At 41.9% G+C, this 13,576-nt stretch overlaps 1 protein-coding gene across 1 annotated transcript in view; it reads left to right on the forward strand.

Annotated features, from left to right (window-relative positions):
- The first annotated feature begins 19 nt into the window (after positions 1–19).
- Positions 20–13,576, forward strand: part of DPP6 (dipeptidyl-peptidase 6) — a 576,912-nt gene continuing 563,355 nt past the window's right edge. The window contains exon 1 of the mRNA XM_014945135.1: positions 20–264. Within this exon, the coding sequence (XP_014800621.1) occupies positions 208–264 (57 nt within the window). The 5' untranslated portion in view covers positions 20–207. The remainder of the gene's footprint in view (positions 265–13,576) is intronic.

Genomic DNA, 13,576 nt, shown 5'->3' on the forward strand with positions numbered 1-13,576 from the left:
TGTTTCGGGTTTTGTTTTGGAGCCGGGAAGCCGGGAGCACCGCCAACGCGCAGACCCCGGCGGACCGGGGCAAAGTGCCGGTGCGGGGGCAGCCCACCTTCTCCGTCCTTCCCCCTCGCTACCCGCTCCGCGGGTGCGCAGGCGAGGCTGCGCGGGGCACCGCGCTCCTGAGGAACCCAACTTTCCTGCCCGTCCGCCGGCCCCAGCATGAACCAGACGGCCGGGGTGACCAACAATGTCCGCTGCAGCGGCAAGGGGCCCAAGGTAAGACCGGCCGCGGGGCTCTGCGGGGCGCGCAACCCGGTGGGAACGGGGCTCGGTGGGATGCTTAGGAGCTGGGATGCCCGGCTCCCCGCTCCGCTGCTCCCGGTCCCTGAACCTGTAGCTGAGAGCATCCTCCCCCCTCTCCCCGCCCCGGGCAGCAGCCCCCTGCGCTCGCCGCCAGCCCATCACTTGGCGAAGTTCAGCATCTCTCTCTCTCCCTGGCTCCGCTGGTTGCAGAGCCTCCTCCTTTCCGCGGGGCTCGGGGCAAGCGGGTATCGCTCCGCGGGCGCGGTGCCGGGGGGTTAACACGTTTGGGCTGCAGCTCAAGGAGGTGTGGAGCCGGGATTTTAGGAAGCGGGGATGCTGCGGCCTCGCAGCCCCAAGTGATGGAACGGTCCGAGCTCGCGCTCCTGCTTCAAAGGGGTTAAAACGATTGGAAGGTAAAGGTTTGTGCTGGTGTGTAACCTGGGATCAGGTATATCTCCGTCTGCTCCTTCTGCTTCTTGCCACTCTGTGTTTGCATAGCCAGCATTAAGAGAGAAACCAACTGGGATAAAACACCTTATTATGCACTCTGCCGAATCCCACAGAAGTGTAATTGGGTGTTCGCACCTGAACCGGAGCAAATTTGCATTAACCGCTTTTTGAGAGTAATGAAATCAGCCCTTGCATTTGCCTTTACAACACTGATACGCTGCAATGTAAACTAGAGTCGGGTAAATGTATGTGCCCTTTTGTAGACAATTCTTCTGCAACTCTTTGAGGTGTTTTTCAGTGTTTGCATTTCTGTTTTATGGCGAATTTCCTCCCCTCCTACTCCCCCCAAGATTTCAAATGCCTTCTTGAGGCTGGTATTTTGAAAAGACATGTGAACCCGCATTAGCTAATGGGGTGCACCTTAAAGAAATACGAAATTTACCTTTCACTGGAAATGGTGCTCTGTTAACGTCTTTTTTATTTTACCTCTTAATACTAGCACTGCGTTCCATCTTCTAGACTTCATGTCATGTTGTTTGAAATGCTGCTGCTGCTGCTCACCTGGTTGGGTACTTTGTGTCTAGTCAGTACAGACCTGATTCTACAAACTCTTAGGCACACAGATTTACCCCATGCCTCTTCTTCTTCTGTAAATTGAATACAGTTATTCCTCCTTTTCTCGTATGATCTTTTTAGGATTAACTCCACTAATCGTGAGGCTATGCGAGTATTAAAAGATGCGACATGATGAGGGCTGTGGAAGTACACAAACAGATTAGATGAGTCTGCTGAAATTATTTACTTGGCTCCATGACTAATCATATATTTGCAGTTAAACCTATGCATAAGCTCTTTGCATAATTCGAGAGCCCTAAATTGAAGGTCCTCCATGGATCTTGCCTGTAATTTCAACGTTGGGCCTCCTTTCTTTGCACTTTCTGGTTTTCTTTGAGTTTCGGGTTGAACAGCTAAGGTTATTGCAGATCAGTAATAATTTATTGTATCAAGCTGCTGACCTAACACTTTAATGCAGAAGGAAGAGATAGAGCTCAAATGTGTGTATTCTTAGCACATGATAATTGGTACATTTGTGTTTGTCGTGAAGGCACCTTCATCTTATTTCCAAATGCTATAGGATGTGGCTATCTTTTCCATTGGAAATAAATATATTTTTCCAAGTCAGAAGATTGACATGATCGATGATTTCAGGTTTTTAATTAAAACACAGAAAGCTCCATGCATGACTGATTCAGTTGCAAGGAAACCTTGCAGAGTTCAGAAATGAGTGTGTATCAAACAGGGCTGCACAAACAAATAACTGATCTGCAAGAGGTCCGTGGTGGAGTACAGAATAATGAAGCTTTTTGTGATGCTAACTTCTAAAGCACAGAAATGCTTTTGAGATGTTGAATATATATATTTTTTTTTCTGGAAAACAAACAAACAAAACCCTAACCAAAACCACAAGCAAGACTTGCTGGACTTTCCTAATCTCTTAACTTTTGAACTCACTGGCCAATTTGAACCGAAATTGACAGAACAGGAGAAGTGTTGCAAATGTCAACTTTCTACACCTGTCATGGAAATCAATTGCTTAATAGAGAAAAAGGAATATTTAATACATAAGGAAAGGAAGAAGCAAGGAGAAATCTGGCCATACATCCTTTACTTGCCCTGTCCCAGCAACCCAGTCATCTCCTGGCTGTAGCTACATCATGGGCTGTCCTTTGCCCATCACTGGCTGCATTGGGAGGGAATGAGAGGAAGGATGGAGTACAGAATGAACTTACAGAAGAACTGGAAGTTTATGGTGGAAAAGAGGCAGCCATAGACGAGGGCCAGGGTATTTGCAAGAGGGAGTGAGTTGAGCAAAAATCCATTGTAAATCAAACGCTGTTGTTTCCAGTGCTCATGAAACAACTTGATGTTAGTTTTTTTCTTCAAAATAGTTTGGCACATTGCATCGACTCAAAGAGGAGGTGCAAATGCCAGCTCACTGGGACAAGGTCACTTTTCTTCTTGGCTACACTCTTGCTAGGCAATGGGCACATAGATTTCAAATTTCCTTTGCAAGATTTACAGCTTTGCACAGTTGTGATGAACAAGGGAGGTAACATTTCAAGGAGGGATGCAATCAAAGCCCTTAAGTAGGTAGCTTGATTTTAATTCCAAACTCTAGTAATGCATGCCCACTAAAACATGTATATTTTTTGATGTTTCTATGTAACGCTTTTTAGCTGTTTTTAACCAAGTTCTAGCTCTAAGCCACTTGTGAGTGCTATTGAAAGACTGTGATTTATTGGCTTGAGAGAACTATTTTTGAGAAATAGTTTGTGTACAGACAGCTTTTAATGCTCTTTTTTCCTGCCTGTGACTAATCCCATTGCCTTTCCTAAGACAATTTGTGGGAGGAAGGCAAGAGGATTCACCCCAGTGCTGTAATGAAAAGCTTAATCTTAGGAACATTTCTGATGCGTTGGGGTGGTGAGTCCCAGAGCCGCTGAGAGTCTGTACAAAACCAGCCACCTCTTGCATGGGATGGGAGAAGGCTTCCACACTGATTGAGAAAGTACACATTATTGGAAAGTTACTGAGATCCTGGCCTAAGAATTTGGGGTTCAGTTCCCAGCTGTCACATTTGACAGATTTAATGAGGACTAACTCCATCAGATTTTGGCAGAATTTGACAGATTTAATGAGGACTAACTCCATATGGGGGCTCAGGCTTTTCAACACTGCAGGTTGCAGCTCCTGGCTTTTTGGCTTTTATTCAGCAGCCCAGAGCCCCGTGCCAGCCAACGCAAGGCAAAGACATTGTGTCATAAATTTTACTACTTTTCCTTGATTAATATAGAGGAAAATGCTGTGAGAAGGCGTTTTGTTTCATGTTGGGATTCCCAATTTCATCTAGTTTGGGAGAGGAAAACCTACAGAAAACACTGGGAGTCGTTTCTCTCTTTAGAAACAACTTGATTTGGGGTCGTTTATCTGGGTAGGGTGAGCAAAGAGGTATCCTGCGGAGCAGGATTTGTGGATTTGGTGTCCTTCTGAATATTGCTGAGGATTCGGAGACCCACCAGCTCCCATCCTTTGGGGGGCTGTCATAACCAGCAGGAGACAGGCTGCTCCACAGCAAAGCCCTCCCATCTCTCCTCTGGGAGAGGAGCCAGTGCAGAGTGCAGGGCTGTTTTTTGGCATGAGGAGGATGGAAAGCCACAGTGTCTCCTGGGGGAGAGGGGGATGCATGGTTTATTGCATATGAGAACATATTTAGCCAAACCATTGGCTGACATGCACAATCTGGAGGGTAAGGTTTAACCCCCCAGCTTTGTGCAGCAGCCTCAGCTGTACATTAGTACATACTGGTTGGCACAGCACTGCTGCTGATTCAGTCTCTTTCGACTTCTCTGACCATGTCTTTGAATGACTACAGCTCCTGCAGCTCTGTCTTGGACATGGTCAGTGTATATCTTCTGGATCAGGCGTCCTAACTCTGAGACCTGTTTTCCTATGAGATGTAGGTACAGCTCCTTTGGCACACACTCGTATGCAACTTATCATCCCAGCAGTGCATCACTGATGAATACCCAAATAGCTTAGGTGTGTTTTGAGGGTAATGCAGTCTTTTTACTACCTAAATTGCACTGATGTTTTGTTAGACATTTAAATCTTTTTTTTCTTTTTTTTTTTTTTTGTATCTAGGCTTTAACCTCTTCCTGATTCTGGTCCGCTTGTGTGGGTGGGAGATAAGTGTTTTCTTGTCTCAACAGGAGTGATGAGAGTCACTCAGGCTGTATGGAAAAATGAAACAATGCTGAGTTAAAACTGAGCAAATGGTGTGTGTTACAATCATAGATTTCCTACATGTGGCTTATAGGATACACTTTGAGCTATGGCAGACATTAGGGAACCACCGTTGCTCTCTTGGCTTTAAGTATGTAAGCATTAAGAAAAGCTTGTTGAATAAAAGTCTTGAGGTTGGGACATCAGCCTGAATAAGTGCAACCTGATTTTTAATCAGCAATAGAGAACGCTTGAGGATAACAGCAAATCATTTGGAAAGATTTTTTTTTTTTTTCCAAAGGAGACACAATTGTACTAATTAGCAATATTGGTATGTAAGAAAGTGGGTGTGAGAGCAACTCAATGAAGTAATTTAAAGTCTTTATTAAAGTAAAATACACTCAGTTAAGCTCAACTGGATATACAATTTTGATTGTACCCTTGGTTGCTCTCCCATTGTTTTGAAAAGAGCAAAATTAACCTACAAGAAAAGCAAGTTGCTGATGTGAGGGTGTTCCTACAGAACTGAATCTTTGCAAGGAGTTGCCCTGATCTAAAGGGCACTGCAGTGTTTATACAGCCATGGTCAACAGGTCAATAATGTCCTTTTAACAGGATATGAGAGAGCCTGGGTGTTATAGTCATGCATTCTTTAAATGATTAATAAGAGATTATTACATCTACATTGGGTGAATCTAAATTTCTTCTCTTTAACATGAACCCTCATGTTCCCCCTCATGTGAATTCCACTGATTTCAGTTGAATTACTACTTATTTCTGTTGGTTTAATTGCAGAAGTTATGGAACCAGTAGAGCCACAACTTTTCTAGCGCTTTTTGATGCGGAAAATGAGATAAGGAATCTATGGTAGCTCCTCTGTATTATTGCTGAAGTGGAAACAAGTTCAGTTTTACTTGCACCTTGCGTTTTACTGTGTGTGGTAAGTTACCATGTATGGGTACAGCTAAGCAGTATATTTTTGAGTTGTCCAGTTTTAATACTCTAGTGGGAATGCAAGGTTGACTTCCACACCTAATAAGTATTAAAGTAGCACTTGATGTAGCTGCCAGAGCTTTAAAACATGATCAGTCAGCTATCTAGAAAATCCAGCCTAGCTCAGAGGGCAGTCTCTTAGAAATTACACTTCCATCTCAGAACATTAACCTTTCAGAGTGGTCTAATACAGCATTGCATGAGAGCCTCAGCCAAGATCAAGGCCCAGTCCTTATGGATGTTGTAACCCCATAGAGACAGAAATGGCTTTGCCTTCAGAGCATTTATGGTTTAAGTTGACAACAAGAGGCAAAAAAACTGGGAGAAGGGGAGAATTTTTAGTTTTACAGGGAGTGAAGTAAGGTGCTGAGTGTAAACCACCAAGCTTAACAGAGTATTAATGATCTGAAGTTCTGTGAAAATTTCAGGATGGGTAGAGAGGATAGACTGAAGTTGGAAATAGAAAATGATGGCAATACTAGCCATTGGCCATTTAAGAGCCAGATGGCTCATCAACATGTGCTCCTGACATCCCACCAGCATATTCCTCACCATGAAGCATATTATCCCTTGCCTGGTGTAGGTGTCAGTAGGGAAAAAGCTGTGGGAAAAGAAGAGGGAGAAACCATTAGACTCAGGTCCTCTGTCCGTTAGGAAGCCAGGTGTTAGTTTGGCTTCTTGTGGAGCTAGACTTCATTTTGTACATGGGGTGGAACTGTTGTGTTGATTTAACTCTTTCCCCTATTCTGCATTTTATAGATTTTCTATCTTCTCTATCCTTTGTGGGGGATCTTTCATAAAGCTGCAGAAAGAAAACCTGTCAAAACTAAGAACGGTAAACTCCAAGTCAGGAGAAAATGCCAGGGAATGCGAGGGGAAGTGTTTGAAGCTGGTTTTTGTCACATTCTCTGTCTGTCTTGTAAGCTCTAAGTTTTCAGTTGACATTATCTGGGACAGGTGCTGAATTAGTGAGAGAAGTTTTCCTTCCATTGATGTAAATGGAAAGAAAACTTTAGAAATTTCTAAGACTTTAAGCAACCCAGCCTTAAGGATTTTAGGAGTAATGGCTTTGGGAAGTTCTTGACCAAATCTTGTATTATTTCAGACAGTGAAATCTGCTTTCTCTATAATTCTACCTGACAATCTGATGTTCTTTGTCAGTTAATTCCAGCCATGTTCCCTTGAGTGCTTCCTGGGTCTGCTGGAGTGTCAGCTGTCCTGTAAAAGTCCCATTAACGGGAAATTTTGCAAGGAGGATGATGGCAGGTTCAAGACTAGAAATTTCAGTGGAAGGCTCAAACACCTCTTTAAAGGATGGGAAGACAGGGAGATGGCCAGGCTGACTTTATAAATGCCCTGAGTGATCAAAAAACTCCTGAAAGGGGTCACGCTTACCCTGACTGGAGGCAATCCAACTGCGAGATGCAACCTGTGGAAGAGCAGGCTCCTCTAGTCCTGGTGTTGATGGAGCATCTTGTCTAGGGTATTTTGGGTGATGGGGAGCAAAAGGAGCCAAGGGTTTTGTACCGTTGTGCAGCAAGATTATACTTTGCCTAGAACAGCTGTTATTTTAAAATTTGTGGGGGTGCATGAGAAAGGAGATGGACTGTTCTCCCCTTAGTAAACATTTGCCAGGAGCTTTGTGGTAGGGCTGTGCAGAGCTTGAGGGTTTTCCAGCGGAGTGTGGGATTTTGTTCTCCATACCTCTGCTCTGAGCCCTGAACCTGGATGAGTTCTGGGGATCGGCGACGCCAGAACCATCCTGCTCCCTGTTTGTTTTTGGGCGCTGCTCTCTGCTGCTGTTTTTCATCTTTAATGAGAGCTGAACACACCATAAAATTTTATTGGGTGTTTACGCTAACAAAATTAACTAACAGTTGGTGCTTTAAAAATGCAGCCGGAGCTCTGAGTGCTATAACTGGAATCTGCAATGGCTTTTTAACTGGCGTAGGACAGAGCAAGTGTCATTTAACAGTAAACCATTTTATATTAACTTTGTATTGACCAGAAATGATTCATTGAAATTAAAAAAAAAAACCAAAACAAACAACTTAGTATGAGAGACGCTTTAACAAAATAATGCCTTTAGGCATTAGATAGCTAGAAGCTCTGTCAAAGTTGTGGGGTTAATTTATAATACCAAGACCTGTGGGCTGATTATCAAAATGAATTAACTTAGCCACTTCAATACTTTAATGGTGAAGTCAAATAATAAGAAGAATATTTATTTTAGCATTTTGATTATGGTGTTTCCCAATAAAGTAGTTTATATTATCATGCTGTGAATGCTGTATGGATTGCTTGAGGCCATGAATTCAGTGAGAGTACAAAGGACCCCTAAGCTATAGAAAAAAGAAAAAGAAAAGAGATTCACTTGAGGCTCAATTTCTTGTTTACTAGAACACTTTTTGGCTTACTTCTGTATTAGGGCTGTTAAGTAAATATAGGAAAGTAATTTGCTTTCATTCATTTAGCATTCATTTATTTAGCACTTTTATTTATTTTCATGCAGTTTTCCCACACCTAGTGTGGATAGAGTTTCTTATGATCTTTACATTATGCTGGGGATTTTAGTGCTGGTTTTAAAACAAAATAACCAGTTTAACATGCTGGGGTATTTTTTTGTGTGTGTGTGTTAATGAAAAGCACCAATTTACCACATATTTACCCTGGTATAGGTAGGGCTGATATGCTTTTCATGGCATTGCCAGAAATAAAGTTTGGCTAAAAGACTTGTGCTAGCACTCAAGGGGAATGTCCTGTTTCCTGGATTAAGCCCTGAATTACGCTGGGATACTGGCCAAGTGGTTTAGGCTTTACGTTTTCACATTGTCACTTTATTGTAGATCCCAGCTCATTAAGGCCAGACACTGCTACTGTCAAGATGTTCTCCAACCTGCTTTTAACCTCCCACTGTAAGTATGGTCTTGGGGATCTAATGTGAACTCACAGCAGTCAGCGGCAGTTGCACCATGCTGAGACTGGGGCAGATATTCTGCTCATGTTTTAGTTTATTCTCTTGGTAAAATTAAGGGTGAATGCTTCCTTTGCATGGTCTGTGAGCTCTTTGGTAGAGGATAATAACCTGGTAACCTACTGAGTGGGGTTTCCATCCTTACTGTTGGCCTTATGTTATTGTGCTTAAAATCTGAGAATTTAGCTAACTTCAGTGTCATTAAGAACTTATTCTCTTTTGGAATGAAGGAAAAAAGATGTAGAATAGAAAGAGATAGGAGGTTGCAGAGTCCCTGTACAGTTACATGCAAACCTTGCTCCAGAAGATGACCTTGAAGGGAAGCGTACCCAAAGGGGTGAGCTGTGTGGCAAGCACAGAGCATGTGGAGGAGAAGAGGGGAGGACATCAGTATTTCAGCTCACTTGAGAGGAAGGTTGTTAAAATTACAAAACCTTGGGTAATTAAAAAAGAGAGCCAGTACAGCACTCCTAGGTGTCATGACTTTAAGTAGACAGAATGAAATGCGCTCTAGCAAAGCCAAGGCTTGTCCTCAGTGAGAGCCCCAGGGAGAGGGCTGGGGGCTGACAAAGGTGGTGCGTGCTGAGCTTCTCTCAGCTCTGCTGGCAAGTTGAAAAGGGGCAGGACATCAACATTTTGAGGTCAGCTAACTTGCTTGTTTGCAGATGGCATCTAAAATTGGAATGCTAGGAAGAGGCTGAAATTATGGCAGGCAGATGTGTGCTGCTGGTAATTTACTGCTACTCAGGGCAGCAGATGCATGCTTTTTAAAATTTTTTAAAAATGTTTAGTTTATGCTTCTAGGCTTTTGACTTTTCTTGGACTTCCCTTTAGCATCCCAACCTCCTAGTGTTTGCACAGATGTGTGCTGCTGGTAATTTACTGTTACTCAGGGCAACAGATGCACCATATGCTTTTTAAAATTTTTTAAAAATGTTTAGTTTATGCTTCTAGGCTTTTGACTTTTCTTGGACTTCCCTTTAGCATCCCAACCTCCTAGTGTTTGCAGATTTTTAGTGCAGTTTTTTATTCAAATGAGATTTTGCTGGATAATGACCCCACACAGAGCCTTTGCAACTGCTTTACCTGTGTTCTCTGAAGTGGAGGATCAGATAGCTTTTCATAAGAAACAAGTCCAGAAAAGGACCAGCAGCAGGGACTCTCTTCAGCGTTATCTCTGTGAAGGGACTCCATAGGAATGCTAACTAGCATATTGGGATTCGATTGAACAAGAGGCTCTTGAGCCTGACAGTGTAATACTGCTTCTTACATCAAGGAACTTACATTTTAAATTTGTTCATTGGTTTATGGTCATCTCTCAAACTAAGGATTTTATGCTTCACTTTATATTCTCGCTGCTTAGCATTGATTTTTGTGCACGATCCCATTGATCATCATGGGACTCCTCTTAACGCTGCTTAATGTGAATCAAGACTATATCTGGGACCCAATGAAAGCACACAGTAAAATACATTTTCCTTGACGTGCTGCATTGCTTCACTGCCAGTCCTTTGTCTGATCACCCATTGCACAATTAATCTGCCAGCAGAGAGGCCACCAAAGTTTTTCAGTCACTTACTCCAAGTTTAGCTGCTTGTTATTGCCATAGATCTCTTCTCCAGCAGGTCAGGACTACCCTTGAATTTCCCAGGCCTCCTCTCTACATGCTCTGGAACTTCATATTTTCTGATTTGTTCCAACTTTAGTCACTTGAGTTACCTTGATCTTGCTAAAATTCCCTAAGGCTGCAGCTGTGTTACAGAGCGTATCTGCACCTTGCCCATGTCTTTCACTCCCATTTAGGGTTCATTCTTGTTTTCTTCCTATACCTGCTCTGCTCCTATTGTTTTTTATATGGAAGGGGAAGGCACCGAATATTCTACTTGAGAAAGAAGTTAAGTTATTTCTAGTGAACAAAACCGGCTGGTTTTCCCTTATTTAAAATAGTAAGAGAAATCTTCTTGGGCTTTTTGTAAATCTGTGTGAATTGTTGCCTGTAAAGGGCATTTATAGCACAAAAATATATTGCCTTGCTGGTTTATCCAATTCAGGGACACTGGAGGACTGATTCAAATTAAAACACAGGTACCTTCTTATGGACCACTGAAAAGGTAGTGATGGCTCTTGGTTTCTGCAGCTTGTGCTTTTATAAGGGTATTTCAAGCTGTCACTCAGAAACTGCACCTAGGATTTCTAGCCATGTATGATCATAATGGAGGTGATGAAGGTATTAGCCAAGGATGGAGAGAATGTTTATGAACCCTCAAACTCTTTATTTATGGCAGTAATTCAAGTGTTTGGTTTTTTTTTCTATTTTGTCCCCTTTTCTTTTCTTTGCAGAACGATAGAAAACATCAGTGCTTTTTTATGACTTTAATGGAAAGTAATCAATGCTGTGCACCATCACAGTATTATGATAAAAATACCTCAGTTAAAGCTGTCTTTGACAGCAAAATATTTTAAGTGACCTCCAATGGTTAGCCTTCCTCAGGTACTTTCCTGCTGTAGCTTCATTATGTTTTACAGCATATATTTTGCACCAGAGAAATTCTGATTGGCAGCTGATAGGGACTAGCTGAAAGACAGGGAGATTATTCTCTTTATATTTTAAGCACAGGATGGATGTCCATGTCTAACTTCTGGTAATGTCAGCAGAAGCAGCATACCTAGATCTCTTGTGTGCTGATGAAAGCATTGCCTATAAAGATGTAAAGCGTAAACTTTATTGAAAAATCAAGTAACGAAGAACTATGGTTCCTGGTGCTTAAAATTTTAGTGATTGTATAAAAATGAGGCCTCCAGCACTTTAAATTATAGTTTGTAGAGACATTACTACAAATTACTTATTCTTTCTTGAAAGCTCCTCTCTTAGTTCCTTGTAAGAATTTGTTAGATTTGGATTTTGATGTGGAGATCATCCAGAAGAGAAAAATAATCAATATTTTATTCAATAGAAGCTGTCACATATAGTCTTATGCTTTGGAAATATAAATTGAAAAGAGATAGGAGAAAGCTAGCAAATTACAATGTGGTCCTACCACTATTATTCCCAGACTTAGCAACTTAATTAAGACTGTAACGTCTTTCACATGAATGATGACTGTAGCCAACTGAGAAATAGCTGTTCTTTGCAGTGGCTGGAGTGCACAGATGCATCCAAATGCTAAAATAAGATGATGAAATGTAGGTGTTATCAAAGCAAAGATGTATGTTTAAATTGTGTTGTAGACAAGTTATCTACTGTCCCATGAGTTTGAAAGCCAGTATGCATGCTCTTGTCAGCAGCACGAAGTGATGCTGTTTGCCAATAAAGGGATTGTTTTTATGAGTGGGAAGGGCATACTGGAGCATCACTAAGAAGGCACCTTCTTTATGATGTGTAAATTTAAACAAGCCTTCATATTTTAGCTACATGTTTATGTGTTTTAACAGCACTCCTTAGCGCCACTATAACAGCCTTCCTAAGCATGGAAATTGATGTATTTTGCAAGGTTTCCAATTTCCTTTAATAAAACAAACAAGAAAAGCAAAAAAAGTTCAAGTTTATAGCCAGTATTGCTGCAGACATGAAAAAATACTGTCAAAATGATGCAGAGTGTTGACTTCAGTTCTCAGTGCAGTTTCAGTCTAACTGGATAATCAGTAGAAGGTGATCCCTGAAGGACAGGATTCAGTTTAAGGATTACAGCACCAATGTTTATGCATCTAATTCCTGTTCACATGTAACCTAGGGGCAGGATTTTTCTGCATTAATGTTGTTAGGTGTGCTGGTGTACCACAGGGACATGCATTTCCAGCAGGTCTTGTGTTGTGTCTGCCAGCACCAGTAGTATGTCTTGGAGATGCTGGGACATCTCAAATGATGTTGGGTATCTTTGTTTCATCAGTGGAATTGTTCAGGCAATATCTAAGCTCCCATTATAGTCACAGTCCGTCGAGTCCAGAGAGCAATGAAGCTCACTGTAAGGTCGCTGTGGGCTGGCTGCTCCCTGACTTGCTTCTTATATTCCATTGACTTTTTTTGACTAGATTCATGTTGACTGTAATAGGTGTTTAGACACCTGGCACTCATATAAGCATCTAAATGTAGGCATCCTAATCTCAAATTGCATCCTTCTTGTAGCGTCAACCTTGTCTACCGTGTTACAAGTTGTCAGTGTGGGTAAGAAAATCTGGGAAGAATTATGGCATGAAATTCTTGTCTGCCATTTCCCAAGAGCCAGAATGTTTCCTGTGGGTCAGGACAGATGGCTGAATATTAGAGTATAATCAGCATAGCTGAGATTGATTTATCTATAATAATACAAGGCACAGCACTTAGAGCTTGGGGGAAAATGACTGGTTTTATTTTCCTAAAATTCAGGTTTAAGGAAAGCCTGGGTTATTCTGATCAGGGTAATTGTGGCAGCAGACTTAGGTTGATGTCTGCATTTCAATTTTGATGAATCCTTGGAGAGGCAGGCTGTTGTCTGGACCACGAGAAAAAGGATGTGTATGCAAATCAAGAGATTTCTTTTTTTTCTTTCCTTTTTTTTTTTTAAGGTTCATCCAGCCAAGCCAATCCTTTTGAAACGGGTGAATAAGGGTTGCAAAAATGCTGATATTGGTGCACAGCAGATTTATGAAACTCTATATGGAGCGGAAGGCAGATGTAGATAAAGCAGGCAAGGTCAAATCATGCTTTGCCTGTAATTGTGAGCATGATATCAATGTTGGTGTCTTTGACTGCAAGGTCCTTTGGGAGCCCTCTAGGGCACAGTACAAACATTAGCTGGTCAGCTACTAAGGCTGCGCCTCATTTTCTAAATGTTGCTCTAAATAAATTTAATCAATAATGAGATCTTTTATTGAAAAATACACTGCTTTCTATTGATAACACTTATTTTTTTGGCACAGCAGATTACCCTACCCTTACGCTCTAAGAACTAGAGATGGGCTGTTTACTTCAGGGTTTAAAATAAAGGCCAAGGCTCACTCTCTTCTCCATGAACATGGGTTTAATGCCAGTGTGGTGACATTGCCCTCAGTCCTGTTGTCATAACCTCAGTGGACCTAATCTAGCACATGGGTGGCAGTAAAGATAAA

The sequence above is a fragment of the Calidris pugnax genome, unplaced genomic scaffold, assembly GCF_001431845.1.
Source record: "Calidris pugnax isolate Ruff unplaced genomic scaffold, ASM143184v1 scaffold54, whole genome shotgun sequence".
In the NCBI taxonomy this organism is placed as follows: domain Eukaryota; kingdom Metazoa; phylum Chordata; class Aves; order Charadriiformes; family Scolopacidae; genus Calidris; species Calidris pugnax.